Genomic DNA, 15,121 nt, shown 5'->3' with positions numbered 1-15,121 from the left:
GCTAACTAATGTGCCTGGGATGGGTTCTAGGAGTACAGACATGAACAAGACACAGACAAGGTCCCTGCTCTCAAGGGGCTTACATTCTAGCAAAACAGGCTCTAAACCAGTATGTGCATAGTCATGAACTATAATAGCAGGTAGGAAAAGTGTCAGGAAGAATAATAATGTGGGATAAAAGGATTAGTGCTGAGAAGGTGTAACGAGTTTAGCAAAGATGGTCACTGAAGCCTCTCTCAGGCGGAGACCTGAATTAGGTGAGGGAGCAGGCCATGGGGAGGGCTCAGGGAAGGATGTTCTTTTGCAGGGTAAACAGCACATGCAAAGACCCTGAGGTCTTTGAAATCATGGAAACAAGTTTGACATGTGGGAGGACCAGCAAGATGATTGTATGGCTGGAAGTATGGTAGGCGAGGAGGAAGTGGGTGAGGTCAGAGAGGTGGGGAGAGGGCCACCTCAGCACAGAGCAGGTGAGATTCTATTCTATGATGGGAGGCTCTTGGAGGGATAAGTGCAGGGTCATGACCTGTTTTGATTCATTTTTAAAGGGATTCTCTTCAGCTGCTGTGTAGAAAGTGGGCTGTCTGGTGTCAGTCAAGAGCCAATCAGCAAAACAGAAACCACTCTAGGTATTCCAAACAAGGGGAACTTGATACAGGGAAGGAATTGAACTACCAAAGGGAATAGTGAGGTGATCCCAGGATCAGCAACAGCAGGAAGTTGCTACCTCCCCTAGGCTGGAAGGCTAAGGGAAGGAAATAGTATTCTAATACCCAGAGACCAGAGTCACCCTGCAGGCACCAGACCCACAGAGGGGGCTGCCTGAAGGGAGCCAGAGCGATGGAGAGAGAGGCTGTCTTCCACAGAGGGAGTTCCAGAATCCCAGGCTGAGCATGAGAGGGAAAATACCCTAGCTTCTTCGCTCCTGCCACACTCCAGCCTTCTGCTGGTAACTTCCAGTGGCTGAATCTACCCCTAAACCAACTGGCAGAGGAGCCTGGGGACACAGTTTCCTGGAAGGCAGAGCAGGCTCAGGGAAGACCGGAGAATGGGTCTGAGGGCAAACAGGCCAATAACCAGCACAAAGTGCAGGAGCAGAGGCCAGGAGACCAGTTAGCAGGATGCTGAAATGGTCCCAATGAGGGGTAATGGAGTTTGGGAACATGGTAGCAGTGGTGAGAAATGGTTGGATTCAGACAGGCTGATGGATTAGATGTGAGGCGTGGGGGGCGGGGGGGAGGCATCAGTGGAAAATTCTGAGATGGCATTTACTAAGATAGGGAAGACTGGAAGGAGCAGACGGGAGGGGTCAAGAGTCATGGTTCTATTTTGGACACAGGATGTTTGAGATGCCCAGTGGTCAAAGCACTGGGGGAGATGTTGAAGAGACAACTGGATACCCAAGTCTGGGGTTCAGGGGAGAGGAAGGAGCTTCGGACACCAATGCAAGCCATCAGGGTATAGATGGGGTTCTGCCATGGGACTGGGTGACTACACCTGGGTGGCATATGTCCCACTGGAGTCACATGGCTTTCCCTGAGCCAATACTGTGGGTTGGGGAGTACCATACACTGACTGGTCAGGACTGGGTTTTGTGTCTAATCAGGAATCTGGAAGGTGGGGATCTTGCTCACCAAACCATATGTCCTGAGAGTTGGGGAGGGGTGGCTTCCTAAAGAAAACTCAGGGTGTTCTTAGCAGAAGGGGACTTGTTTGCTAACAGCAAAAACAAAACAAAACAAACAAAAAAAACCAGCAGTTGCCTCCTAAGGTCTCCTCTCATTAATTCCACACACTGTCATGAAGCATCTATTCTGTGCCAAGCAAATACCACCTGAGCAGCTACTATGTGCCAAGCCCTGTGATTTTTTCCCCTCACTTTACCTTGCCTCCTCTTTCTGAGAGAACCAGCCCTCCTGCGGACCAGAGGGTACCTAGAGGTCTCCCTGCTCCAGCTCTTGTGTCACTGGTACCTCAGCTTCCCTTCAGTACAAAGGCCGAACCATCTGATTACTCCCACTGTCGGGGATGGCAGAAGAGAGCAGATGGGGGGAGCGGGGCACTTCCCATCCCTGGGAAAGACAGAAGAGGGTCTGGCCAACTCCAAAGCCCACATGCTAACATCCTCAGTCTAGACTCCAGCCTGTGCCTGCCCTGGGCCCCCCTTCAGAGGCACCCCCAGCACTTCCACAGCACAGCCTCCAGCTGGCAGCTGCTAGGACCCAGGGGGCTGGTGCCAGGCCCTGCCCCTCCCTTGTCAGCTCTGTGTATCTCCAAAGGGCAACATCAGAGTGACAGCCAGTACCATCTCCAGCAGGGGCTGAGTTGCTGGGGCGGAGAAGAGAGCCGCAGTCCCAGCCCTGCACCCTTCCATGGGGACGGCCAAGTCCCCAAGAGGATGGCAGTCTGGGCGACCGAGCCAGCGCCTGGGCAGCCTGTGAGGTGAGAGGCCAGAGGAGCAAGGGACAGGTGAAGGGAATGGCGGGGAAGAGGGAAGCTCCATTTAGCTCTCTGCATCCCAGCACAGGGTGAAGCCTGAGCCCTCGAATGGCCAACACCACAGAGCTGAACGCCCCAGAAGTCGCAGCCTCAATAGGGTTGATCCTGGCGGCTGTCGTGGAGGCGGCAGCACTTCTGGGCAACAGCGCACTTTTGGTCGTGGTGCTGCGCACGCCGGGACTGCGCGACGCGCTCTACCTGGTGCACCTGTGTATCGTGGACCTGCTGGCGGCCGCCTCCATCATGCCGCTGGGCCTGCTGGCAGCACCACCGCCGGGGCTGGGCCGCGTGCGCCTGGGCCCCGCGCCCTGCCGCGCCGCGCGCTTCCTCTCGGCGGCGCTGCTGCCCGCCTGCACGCTCGGTGTGGCCGCGCTCGGCCTGGCGCGCTACCGCCTCATAGTGCACCCACTACGGCCCGGCGCGCGGCCTCCGCCCACCCTCGTACTCACCGCCGTGTGGGCCGCGGCGGCGCTTCTGGGCGCGCTCTCCCTGCTTGGGCCGCCGCCCGCACCGCCCCCGGCCCCGGCTCGCTGCTCGGTCCTGGCCGGGGGCCTCGGGCCCTTCCGGCCGCTCTGGGCGCTACTGGCCTTCGCGCTGCCCGCCCTCCTGCTGCTCGGCGCCTACGGCAGCATCTTTCTCGTGGCGCGCCGCGCTGCCCTGAGGCCCCCACGGCCCGCGCGCGGGTCCCGGCCGCGCTCCGACTCTCTGGATAGCCGCCTCTCCATCTTGCCGCCCCTCCGACCTCGCCTGCGCGGGGTCAAAGCAGCCCTGGCCCCAGCACTGGCTGTGGGCCAGTTCGCAGCCTGCTGGTTGCCTTACGGCTGTGCGTGCCTGGCGCCCGCTGCGCAGGCCGCAGCGGCCGAGGCGGCCGTCACCTGGGTAGCCTACTCGGCCTTCGCCGCTCACCCCTTCCTGTATGGCCTGCTGCAGCGCCCCGTGCGCCGAACGCTGGGCCGCCTCGCCCGCCGAGCGCTGCCCCGGCCTCCGCGGGCCTGCACTTCGCGGGCCTGGCACCTTCGCGCACTCCTGCAGCACCTCCAGGGACCTCCAGAGGGCCCTGTTCTAGGCTCTTCTGAGGCACCAGAACAAACCCAGGTTTTGGCAGGAGGAGAGAGCCTGAGCATGCCAGAGGCCACCTGAGAGATCTGTCTGTTAAGCTGAGCAGGGACCGGAGAAAGCAGGGTGGTATCAGAAGGGGCCCATCCAGCCTCCTGCACAGCGTGTGGCAAATGCCCTGCCTGGACTTCTGGCTCTGGAATGGGAGAAAGGAGGCCTGCAGCCTAGTAAGGCCCAGAGGCTTCTAGGAGCTCGGAATCCTGGGTTCTGGACCCATCTCTTCATGACCTTGAGCACAGACTTACCCTTCCCTAGGTCTGTTTTCCCATCTGTGTCTTGGACCATCTCTAAGGGCTCCTCCAGCTTGGGTGATTTGGACACTCATGGATGGTCCCCGGGCCAAGGAAGGAGCAGAGGTGGGCAGGATCACAGTGAAGAGGGCCCTAAGGGCTCACAGCCAAAGGGATGGGCCAAGCAGAACAGGGTCTGGGTTACAGCCACAGCAAGAGGAACCAGTGGGGAGACACCCAGAAAGAACCCCCACCCTCCTGACATCTGCACCCAGGAGAGATTGGACAAAACTACCGGAGCTCCTCCATCAGCTTCTAAAATGCTCGGAAAACAACCGTATCTACTTGGTGCCAGCAGCAGGAGGCTGGACAACATGACCCCCAAGGAGCCCTGAAGCTCTAGAACTGGCATGTGGAAGGGGCTGAAGCCCAACCGCGGCTGTTGGAGTCACAGGTGGGGATCCTCTGGGGCCTCCCTTAGCTACACCCTTTTTCTGGAGGTTTTGCCAACACCCACAGTGTTTCACAGCTTCCTGGTCTCTGAGAACATTTATTCAAAAACAGGGATTGAAAAAACTGTACAGAGTGTCTGCTGCTGAGAACTCGGCCCCTGCCCCCATGCCACTCCCCCAGCTGCCCGGCAGTGCCCCCTTTTTGGGTTGCCCTCTGCCAAGCCCAGTCAGTCCATTCCAGTCAAAAGGGTATCAGTGGAAGCAGCAGGAATCTGCAGGGAGGTGGGGAGAGAAGCATGGCCCACAGCCACCCCCCAGGTCTCCTCCCTGATCCCCACAGTGGGGGCAGTAGGTGGGAAGACCCTAAGGGATGGGGAGTGCATGAGTGACCCCCCCCAAAGTGGGGGCACTAAGGATGCTCCCTGCATCCAAGCACAGAGCTAGAGGAGGTGGAGCCCCCTACACTGGGGCTGCCGCAGCTCCCAAAACCCTGGGCTGGAAACTGTTCCCACTTTGAGAGCAGGAACACCCACAGACCGGGGCAGGACAGAGGGTGCATCCATGCGTCTGGGCATTAGCGGCGTTTGGGACCCTGGGACTGGAGTCTCCTTGGGCAGGTAAGGTGAGGAGGCAGCCCCCTGCCGGCGGTCCAGCCTGCCCCCGCGCCTGTGCCTCAGCTGGCCTCAGTAGGGGGAGAATTTCTGCCGCTCGGCTTTCTTGCTCCCATTGGCCGCTGCCATCTTGGCAGTGTAGGCCGCCAAGCCCGGCGGCGGCCCTGGGGAGGCAGGTGGAAGAGCCAGGAAGGGTACAGGCTTGAGGCCGATGAAGTTGGAGAGGGAGATGGCATAGGGCGTGCCCAGCAGGCCTGGGGGAGCTGTGGGCAGGGCCGTCAGGGGTGGCGAGAAGGGGGCAGGCAGGTCTGTGGGGGCCGAGCCAGGTGTCCCCCCAGAGGTAGACTTGGCCGTTTCTAGACTGGAAAGAGGGATAGAGGGAGGAGATGAAGGGGAAGGTGGAGGGGTGGGTGAGAAAGGGGGCAGTGAGGGCAAATATAAGGGGTGAGATTAGATGAAAAATAGAGAGGAATTGAGAACAATGACATAGGGTGGATGTCTTTGGGGAGAAGATGGGAAAGGCTGGAAGAGTAGGGATAGGAAGAAGGGACAAACACATATGGGGTGAGGGGAGAAATGGGGAAGCCAAAGACCCAGGGAGAAGTGTCAGGGATGGGGAAAGAGGACATGAGGGACAGATGGGGCAACACGGACTGAGTGGGACAGAATTAGGGGAGGCAGGGGACAGGCCCCCGAAGAAGGGAGGTCAGCTCTCCCCACCCGACCTCAGCCTTTCTCAGGCACCTAAGCCCCACAACCTGTAATCCCCTACCCCACACTCACCAGGCAGTGATGAGGTACTGGGCCAGGGCGATGGAGACTGGGGAACCAGTGATGGTCACATGCCGCTCACCAGCGCCCTCTGCTTGGTTCCCGATCTTGATATGTGCCCCTGACATCTGCCGGATCTCACTGATCTTGCTGCCCTGGCGCCCAATCACGCAGCCGATCAGCTGGGGGAGGGTGTGCAGAAGTCAACCCTCGGTGAGGCCCAGGCCCCTGGGCCCCCTACCCGCCCTCAAACCACCTCATCCCCTGCTCACGTCATTGGGAACCAAGAACTCCTGTGAGCTGGTCTGGGTGCCAGGATCCAGTCCTGCTAGAGGGAGAGAGGGATTGGGTGTGATTCCAGGCCTTTCCTGCCTCCCCACGTCCTTTCCAGGGGGCGCTGCCCGGCCCCTTGGGATCTCCCCCGCCTTCTGCTGCAGGGGCTGCTCACCTGGCACCATGCTGGGTGAGGCAAAGGGGACTGCGTGGCCTGAGAGCTGCTGGAGCTTGGTGACCTGTGCCGAGAAGAGGGGTCAGGAGTCAGAGGAGGCTTGGTACAGGAAGGGGTGCCTGGGCTGTAGTCACTCACCTCAGCTGGGGTTACAGCCCCATACTGACCCTGGACGGAGAAGCCCTGTGGACACAAAGTGGGTAAAAGTGGTTAATGTGACAGGTCAGGGCAATTTGGCCAGGGTCACTCCTCCCCACCTCTCCCTGGACCCCCAATTCTTTCTTCCGTTTCCTCCCCCTGCTCCAGTAACACGTCCCACCCCTCCTGCTGTCCCCCCTCACCTGGTTGGTGGAGAGAAGGACAGTACCTAAGGAGAGGCTTGGATGATATGGGATAGTGGCTCCTTTGGGTGGGGACTGGAAGGCACAAATGGGGAGGCTCTATCAGGACCCTCTCAGGACTCCCTGACCTCCCCAAGGCCCTCCCCATAGCCCCCAGGTAAATGTATCCCAACATCCTGGAGCTCCTAATCCATCCCTGCAGCCCCGCCCTGCCCTCTACCTGGGGTCACATGCAGAGGATTTAGGGGCCTGACAAGGCAGGGGATGGGCCCATCCCCTGCCCTCTCTCCCTGCCCCAGGGCAGCACCTCCAGGATAACAGCACAGATCTGGCGCACACACAGGATGATGGCATCAGGCACCCCGGACACGGTGACAGCACGCTCAGTGGAGTTGGGGAGCAGGTCACCTGCCACCTGCACCTGGGCACCTGTAGTCTGCAAGCAGAGAACAGGGCCACCTCCGGCTACTCCCATAACCCAGAGTAGAGTGCCCAGGCTTGGAGTTCCTCAGGGGACAGGAAGCCATAAGCCCAGGTGCCCCTCGAAACAGAAGGGTAAGACCTGAGGCTGGTAGCCCCTTCCCCTTACCTCTCGGATCTCCTTGATCTTAGTGCCGGCCTTCCCAATAAGCGAGCCACACTGGCTTGCGGGGATGACCAGGCGTAGGGTCACTGGAGGCCTGGAGACATTCCCCCCATTTGCCGGAGCAGCACAAAGGTCCTGGGCAGGAAGACTGTGGGTTGGCTGTGCACACCCCTGCTGCTTCTCCACCCCCGGGACACCTTCCTGCTGCGGGATGAAGGAGCAAAGCCCTCCACCATCCCACTCCGAGAGAAGCCTGCCCTGGGCTTGGCCTTCCCTCCCACCTGTAGCCATCCTGTGGCGTCGGAATCCTGTTTCTCCCCAGGAACCACCCTTGGCCTCCCACCCTAGCAAGCCCCAGACCTCATCCAGCTTGAAAGCGATCATGGAGACTGCATGGAACACGGCTGCTGTAGACCCGGTGATGGTGGTGATGCGCTCGGGACAAGAGCCTTCAGAGATGGTGATCCGGGCGCTGCTCTGCGGATACAGGACAACCGCCGGGCAGTGCGGCTCCTTTTCTGTTTCCCGGGCAGGAACCTGCCTACCCCTCCACTCAGCAGGCCCCAGGATGGAAACGGCCACCTTCTAGGGGCACTCACTGGTCATCCCAGATGGTGGGTTCAGGGACAAGGTGGGGCAGGGATTTCCCCTCCCCTCCAAACCAGGTGCCCTGGGCTCCTCTCCCAAACTCCATCCTCACCTGTTCCCGGATTCGCTTTACAGTCTCTCCTTTCTGCAGGAGACAAAATAGAGAATGGCTCTTAGGCTGACTGGTCATTGCCTCCTTTCGTGGACTGAGGCCTCAGGTTGAAGGGGACATGCAGAACAGAACCGGGCACCTACCTTCCCGATTATGCTGCCCACCTCCTGCAAACAAGACAAGAGTGGAGTCAGCAGGTACCAATGCCCCAGGCCCTGCCCTTTCCCCCACTTGGGGCAGGGGCTCTGCAAAAGACTGGACACCCAAGATCAAACTCTCTCCCAGCTGGCCTGGCCTTGCCCTCTGCCTCCTCCCGAGCCATTGAGAACCACCCCCCTCACCTTCCCGTGCATCAGCATCCGCAGCGTGAGGGTGATGCTGAGCTCTGGCTCCTCCTCCAGCCCCGCATCTGAGCCGCTCATCCTGTCAGGCGGGGCTGGGGCCGAGGTGGCCTGGGAATATGTCCACGCTGTGGCCTGGCCGGCTCTGCAGGGGTGGCGGAAGAGGGATTAGAGAGAAGCCCAGCTCTCTTTTGGGTCCCCTGCCCTTACCTGGGGATCCCAGAGCCAGGCTAGCCAAACTCCCAGAGCAGGGAGACAGTGTGGACCCCAAGTTTCAATGTCACATTGACCTGTGTGCTATGTGCAACTCACTAGCTGTGTCAACCTGGCCAGCCTCAGCTGCCCCACATGTAAGAAGGGGATACCCAGCCCTACCCGCAGTGTTAGGGGAATTAACATGAGATAAGCACACGTGGCAGGCACCCAGTCTCCATGAGTATCCTTCCCTTCCCTTTGTACATTAGAAGAAAGAATTAACTAGGAGGGTATGAGAGTCCAGAGAAGGGGTGCCTCCTCCCTGACCTCCTGGAAGAGGGGACCCCTGTGAATGGGGCCTTGAAGGTTGGGTTAAGGTTGAAAGGTTACTTTAAACAAGAGGCACTTGTGTCTAGGGGCCAGAGCCCCACTGGCTAGAGCATGAAGAGTAGCTGGAGAGGAAGCTGGAGCAGCCATGGGAGCCATGGCGGTCTTGAAAGGAGGGTGGAAGTGAAGGTGGTGAGGCTCCAGGAAGTCCCACTAGAGGTCTGCCCACTAGAGGTCTGCCCACTAGAGGTCACTAAAGCAGAGGCTCCTGCAAATCAGCTGTGGGCAAGGTTCATTCAGGACTAGGGGATGGCGGTTGGGTGTCAGAGGACCAGCAGTCTGTACAGTGGCTTTCCAAGCACACCTCCTATGTGCTGAGGAGGTAAGAAGTGTCCAGGCTCGCCACATTCTCAGCCTGGAGCACTTCCTACTTTACAAGAAACAAGTCACTTGGGCTCTGAGTCCCAATGTCCTCACCCGTAAAATGGAGGGACTACTTCCCCCTGGGACTGGGTAATGGGTAAGAAAGGGACTGCAGGGCTGGGTAATGTCAAGGCCGTTAACTGATGGAGGAAGGAGCTGGAGATTAGCTGCTGGGATTAGCCCAGCCACCAGCCCTCCCCATCCGACCCCTTTTCATGCCCCAACTTAATCCTGAACCTTAATCCTGCTTGGAAATCCCTCTCCTCCAGTGGCTGTCTCCCGCCAAGGCTCAGCCTTAATGGGGAGCTCACTGGAGGACCAGACCCCGAGTAGGAAAACAGGGAGGGAACCAACTGGGACCAAGTCTGAGCCAACACCAAGCCCCCACCCTGCAAACTCCTACCATCCGGGAGGGCATCAGCCGTAATGAGTGTACTGGGCTCGAGCACTCCGGAGTCCTCTGGGCACCTCCCTGCCCTATCCTGACATGATGGTCAACGGTATGGAGCTCTGTCCAATGCCCTCTTCAGAACCTCCCTTGCTAGCCAGAGCTTGCGTGTGGAGGAGGAGGGCTGGGGCTCCCAGCCTGGCTTTCTCAGGAAGTCTGAGCAAGCCACTGTATGGCCTGAGGCCTGTTTCTTCATCTGTACCATGGGGGTGACAATCCTGTCTCCCCAGGCACCCAGTAACTGTCGCCTCCCCAGCACTTGCTCCTCTGTCTCAAGTTCTGCCCATAGGCTCTCCAGAGGTCAGAGGTCAACACTGGATGCAGGGATGGTGCTCTGTGAGCATCCTGGCCAACCTCATGCTAGCTGCCCTTGTAACAATCCCCCAGCTGCCTGCACTTCTCCCAGAGAAACACTCATGATGACGCGTTTGGTTTCTGTTGTCCTAACCAGCCCGGGAGTCCCTTAGAGCAGGAGCGAAGGCTGCCTGCCGCCTTCTCCTTGTGTTCCCAGAGGTCAGGCCAGAGCCAGGCCTGAGAAGGTGCTCAGAACACACTGGTTATCTGAACAGACCAATTCTCCAAAGGGAAATTGAGCCTGATGCCTGGAGAGGGTCTGTAACCTGCCCAAGGTCACAGAGAGGTGGGGCGTGGTGGGACTAGCAGGGTCCTTCCTGCTAGTGCGAGGCTCTGTCACAGGCCCTGTCTGCCTCCCGTTTCTGGCTGTCCCGTCTGGGTCTGTCAGTCCTCTTCCTAGGTGTGGGGGTGCTCTTCAAAGGTGGGAGCAGGCATCAGTAATCCCTGAGACCTCTGCCTGGCTAGTAGACGTGGGCTGTGTTTGGAAAGGACTGACAGCTCATCCAGAGCCACAGTCTTAAGCTCCAGAATTTTCTGGGGCTTAGGGACCCCTTTGGGGCAGTCTCCTGTGGGAGACCTGACACTGACCCCGTACCATTTCTACGTACCCTCTGTGGGCAAAGGCTCCTGGGAAAATAGGGCAGAAGGGCTGTGACATGGCAGAACTAGGGCTCCTGCCCTAAAAAAGGTACCTGGGACCACGGCAGAGCCCCATTTCCCCAAATTCAGAGGGTGGCCTTGGTTAGGCCTGGACCAGACCTGGACCTCAGTTTACCAACCTGTGCTATATATGTACATGGGCTGGGGGCAGGGGGCAGTGGCTGGTCTCTCTGTGTCATTTCTGTTCTGAGGGACATCCAAGGTTCTTCCTGTCTTTAGGGGAGAACCAGGGGTTGTGACACAGGTTTCCCTAATTATTTCCCTAAGAGCCCTAAGAACAAGCAGCCCTACTAGGCGTACTGGCGCCCCTTCTACCCTCACTGGGTCTCTAAGGAGTTATTTGCTGCTCCAGCCTAGTGGGCCCTGGGTCCCTGCTGGGTCACCCACATGGCAGCCACGCGTCAAGCCATACTGACCTCCAGCTCACCTTTGGGGGTGCCCAGCCCCCTCTGCTCAGCAGGGCTCCCTGGCAGAACATACTAAGCTCAGAGCAGGCCTCTGACCTCAGGCTTTCCCTCCTGCTCCCCAGACCCCCTCCCCAGATGCAGTGCCCACTCCTTCTGTCCCTGGCTTCCTGCCACTCAAGCTGGAGGGGGCGGGGGGGGTGTGTGTGACAGCTGTGTAAGCGATGGCGACTGCCCCTTCCTGCCCCTCCCCCCCAGCTGTCTCTCTCTCATGACAGCTGCCCAATCAAAGGGCCGGGGGCTTAGCCAGCTCCCCCCCCCCCCCGCATGCAGGGATCAAGTGTCCACCCTGGCTTTGTTCTGGAGCAAGAACAATCCGGGGGAGGGGAGGGCTCCTGGGGCCAGGCGACTCAAGTGGACCGGCCCGCCCCTTGGGGGATTCCCTCGGCTCTGCTAGCCAGAGTGTCTGGACCAGCTAGGGATTAGAGACCCACCTGGGCTGAGAAGAGAGGAAAGTCCAGTCTCCAAGTTCATCCCCCACCTCACATCCCCCAACATCCCCCTCAGCACCTCCAGCCTCCAACCTAACAGCTTCCTTCTACTCCCACTCCAAAAGCAGCCATGCTGGCCACACCCAGTGATGCTGGGGAATGGCTCGGGGCATCAGGCAAAGCAGGGCGTGGTGGTGGGTCAGGCAGGGTGGACTCTGGGCCTGGAGGGGATTGGCACTGAGGGATCCTGACTCCCCTGCCCATCTCCTTCTCTGGGCATGCTCACCCTTCCTGATTAGCCAGGCCTCCATAAGGACTGCCCCAGCATCCTCAGACCCATGCACCCAGGCTCTAAGCCTTACAACCTACCAGGATAGCCATTCATAACCATTTCTTAGGAGAGTGAGGGGACGAGGGCCCTGAAGGCGGGCAGCCTGAGGTCCATGAGCTCCAGCCTCTGTTTTCTTGACCTAGAACTGTCCTGTAGACTCAATGCGAGGCAGAGGAGGGACACTCTGACAGGCTGGCTGGTGCCAGAAGGGCTACAGCCTCCTTTGAGCATCATTAGACAACCCCCCAAGAGTCCTCACAGCCAAGGGAAAGTAAGGCAGGCTCAGGCCCAGACTGGATTCCAGGAGAAAGGGCTCAACTTCATAGTACAGCCCCACCCACTGGTACCCATCCTGTCACTGTCTCACCCAAATTGAGAAATGTCTCTAGCTTCCATTCTGCAGGCTGGAGACTGGGCCACTCTGCTGCTCATCCTTTGCTCCCCAGTGCCTCCAATGACAGGCACTCAAGGCCCTTCATGATTTGACCCCTGCCAATTTCTCTTGTCTCATTTCCACCCCATCCCCCACACACAACAGACTGCAAAACATGCCTAGCACCTCCAGGCCTCTGGGCCTCTGCCCAGGCTGATCCCAGCTTGAAATGCCCATCCTCCCCACTGTCTGTCCAAATCCTTCTGAAATGCCACCTCCTCTGTGAAGCCCTCCCCAACTTTCCAAGTCAGATGTAATCACTCAGGCCTATCTGCTCCCCCAAAGATGCCTGCAACTCAAAGGAGCCTCAACTGAGCATTTCCAAGCTTGTCTTTCCTCTACACAGAGAGTTCCAGGAGAGCAGGAGGTCCTTCAGGAGGGTAGAAGCTAGGACCAGGTTTAGTGTGCGGGAAGAAGAAAGGGCTTGCAGGGCCCAGAGGAATTAGGGATGAGAGATGGGGCTAAGGGTCCCAGAGGAGCAGTGAGGGTAGAGTGAGAAGAGGACCAGTCACATGGGAGAGTGAGGATCTGCCTGGACAGTATTCCCAGTTCCCATTCCTCAGCACCTCCAGCCCCTGCTCCTGCTGTTTCTCTGGGTTTAGGGGCTCCCTGTACATATTACTGGAGTGGGGGATTTGTGCTGTGCTTTGAGACTTCTGGGGGCCCAGAGTGGGTTTCCCCATGGGGAAGGGGAGCTGGAAGAAGAGCTGTGGAGTGGTGTGGGTTTCACAAAGTCAGGCTCGGCCTGTCACAGCTGTAAGGGCCCCACCAGAGAGGAACCTGAGGTCCAGAGAGGAAGGGGCTTGTTTGTAAGGCTACATGAGAGGCAACTGGCTGAGCTGGGAGAACCCAGGGGTCCACCTGTGCAGCTCAGAGCTCTTCCCTCAAGAGATCAGTGCCACTAAGCAATGGTGATGGAGGCTGCAGGGGAGCAGTGATGGGAGTAGGGAGGGTGGACAGAGCCTGTCTGGGGACACAGGGTGGGGCAAAACCAGCCTCCCTATGGCCTGGGCCTGCCAGGGTGTGTGGGCCGCCTGCTCCCAGCCCCCCACCCTGAGCATGCAAGAAGAACAATCCCCTTGTGTTTGGGCAGCCTGAGCCTGCATGCTGATGAAGGCTGGGGGGTGGGGGCTGGGATGGGGGTGCCTTGGAGGTTGAAGGGGCTCCTAGGGCCTGGAGGGGCTGGGGGATCTTCAGATGGTAAAGATAGGGTCTCAGTTGCTGGCTCTGAAGCAATGAGGATAACCTCAGTAAAAAGTGAAGGTGGGAGCCGAGATTTAAGGTCCTGGGGAGTCCCTGGGTTCTAAATGCTCTTTGTAGGGGAAGAAGGGCCCCCGGGACACAAGCTCTGTTGGTCCAGCAAGAAGGTGATCACCCTGGGCTTGAGGGGGCCAAGAGCCTACATTCTGGGAGAAGGGAATGCACCTGGCCTTGGGTGCATCCCCTTGAAGACCACTCCCCAGGGTGCTGGAGCCGGGCAGGGCACAGGGTGCCACAGGTCTCAAGATGGCGGGCCTGGGATAGGAGAGTGAGGAGGCGGGTACCTCCATCTCCTGGCCAGGGAGGCTCCAGGGCCGTGCTGAAGTGAGTAGCCAGAGCCCCCGCACCTCCCAGGACTTCAGCTAAGAAGCTAGGTCTGAGCCCAGGAGCTGAAGAGCCCCAGGGCACGAGGGGCCACTCGGAGCCCCCAACTGTCATCTCCACACACCCCTGGCCTGGAGGTCTGTCTGGCTCCCCTAAGGATTGCAGAGAATGGGAAGGGGTGTGTGCTGAGCCAGGAACTGCAGGGAAATGGCATATGGGGACAGAGATGGAGCAGAACCAGAACCCAAAGCAGGAGGACAAGAGAGGAGCAGGTCCAAAGGACAGAAACAGCAGGTGGGATGAGGGCCTCAAATCTGGGATCTCAGGTCCAAGAAGCCCCTCCCTGGTGTTGGGGGCTCCTCTGGCAGACCAGCTCCCCCCACCTGTGCAGGCCTGGGCCCGTGTGGGACAGACAGGGAACATGTTCCTCGCAGTCTCCCAGTCTCTCAAACCCGGGACCCCAGCCTGTGGACTCGAGCGCGGGCTCCCCGCCCCTGGCCGAACCCCCAAACTTCGCGGCCCGCGGTGCCCCGCCCGGCCCGCGCCCTACCTCGCTGGGGCTGTCCTGCGGCGGCGGCGGCGGCGGCGGCGGCGCGGCGGCTGGGCCGCTCAGTCCCACATTGTCCCCGGGAGAGGCGGCCGCTCACAACTGCGAGTGACATCAGCTGCGAACAATGAGGGGTTTGACAGGCGCGGAGCCCGGCCGGCCCGGAGCCCGGCTCCGCGCCCCCCCCCCACCCCCGGCCCGCCGGGCCCGGCCCCTCCCCGCCCCCTCCCCGGATCCGATTACAGCGCGGCGGGCCCGCCCCAGCCGCCCAAGTGCCGCAGCCGCCCGCCCCGCCCCGCGCACCGCGGTGCGCCCGGAGCGGCGGCCGCTTCCGGGAGGGCTGGGGCGACCCTTCCCTGGCGGCTCCTCCAACCCCCAGGAGTCGGGAGCGAGGCGGGGAACCGGCCTAAAACGCGGTCCCGGCCGCGGTCCTTCCCGCACCGCCCGCGCTGCGCCCCACTCCCAGTCCCTCCGCTCTCCGCTGGCCGGTCCTTCCCGCCCGCGCCGCCAGCCCGGCGCCTCTGCCGAGCCCCCTGCACCCCCATCTCGGCCTCGGCCCTGCTGCCAGCCCCCGCGCTGCCCTGCTCCGGCTCGGCTCCCTCGGAGCTCGGGTTTCGACCCTCGGCCGGGCCGGGTTCCCGGAGCTCCTGGCTTTTGCGCCATCCATCCCCGCGCGGGGCTCTCGCCCACCAAGCCCCACACTCCTCAGCCACCCACAGCTTCCGCGAGGCCCGGCCCTTGTCCGTCCAGTACAGGTTACCAGACCAGCTGGAGGAGGTGCCTGAGAGCGGTGTGACCCTGTGCACCCGTCCCGTGATTCCCCCAAAGC

General features: G+C 60.1%; 2 protein-coding genes across 6 annotated transcripts; one reads left to right on the top strand and one right to left on the bottom strand.

Annotated features, from left to right (window-relative positions):
* Nucleotides 1–2,360: 2,360 nt before the first annotated feature.
* On the top strand, nt 2,361–4,426 carry GPR62 (G protein-coupled receptor 62). Of its 3 annotated transcripts, none has more exons than XM_064496492.1 (2): nt 2,361–2,442; nt 2,508–4,426. In XM_064496492.1, the coding sequence occupies exon 2, from the start codon at nt 2,548–2,550 to the stop codon at nt 3,637–3,639; it is 1,092 nt and encodes a 363-aa protein (XP_064352562.1). In that variant the 5' UTR covers nt 2,361–2,442; nt 2,508–2,547; the 3' UTR covers nt 3,640–4,426. The 3 variants fall into 3 exon arrangements, with proteins under 3 accessions (XP_064352562.1, XP_064352563.1, XP_031326313.2); XM_064496493.1 differs by having other exon boundaries at nt 2,364–2,442; nt 2,528–4,426; XM_031470453.2 differs by having other exon boundaries at nt 2,368–2,442; nt 2,523–4,426.
* PCBP4 (poly(rC) binding protein 4) lies at nt 4,380–14,474 on the bottom strand. Of its 3 annotated transcripts, none has more exons than XM_064496490.1 (13): nt 14,296–14,474; nt 8,096–8,240; nt 7,898–7,921; nt 7,755–7,787; nt 7,415–7,531; nt 7,058–7,189; nt 6,776–6,904; nt 6,469–6,543; nt 6,266–6,310; nt 6,128–6,191; nt 5,952–6,007; nt 5,692–5,861; nt 4,380–5,072 (listed from the first exon to the last, which is right to left on the bottom strand). In XM_064496490.1, exons 2-13 carry the CDS (start codon nt 8,174–8,176, stop codon nt 4,757–4,759), a joined length of 1,242 nt encoding a protein of 413 aa, XP_064352560.1. In that variant the 5' UTR covers nt 8,177–8,240; nt 14,296–14,474; the 3' UTR covers nt 4,380–4,756. The 3 variants fall into 3 exon arrangements, with proteins under 3 accessions (XP_064352560.1, XP_064352561.1, XP_031326308.2); XM_064496491.1 differs by having other exon boundaries at nt 5,952–6,004; nt 14,296–14,473; XM_031470448.2 differs by having other exon boundaries at nt 4,380–5,269; nt 5,952–6,004; nt 14,296–14,470.
* Nucleotides 14,475–15,121: the final 647 nt, after the last annotated feature.

The sequence above is a fragment of the Camelus dromedarius genome, chromosome 17 (assembly GCF_036321535.1).
Source record: "Camelus dromedarius isolate mCamDro1 chromosome 17, mCamDro1.pat, whole genome shotgun sequence".
NCBI lineage: Eukaryota > Metazoa > Chordata > Mammalia > Artiodactyla > Camelidae > Camelus > Camelus dromedarius.
This window is presented reverse-complemented; position numbering and strand designations above follow the sequence as displayed.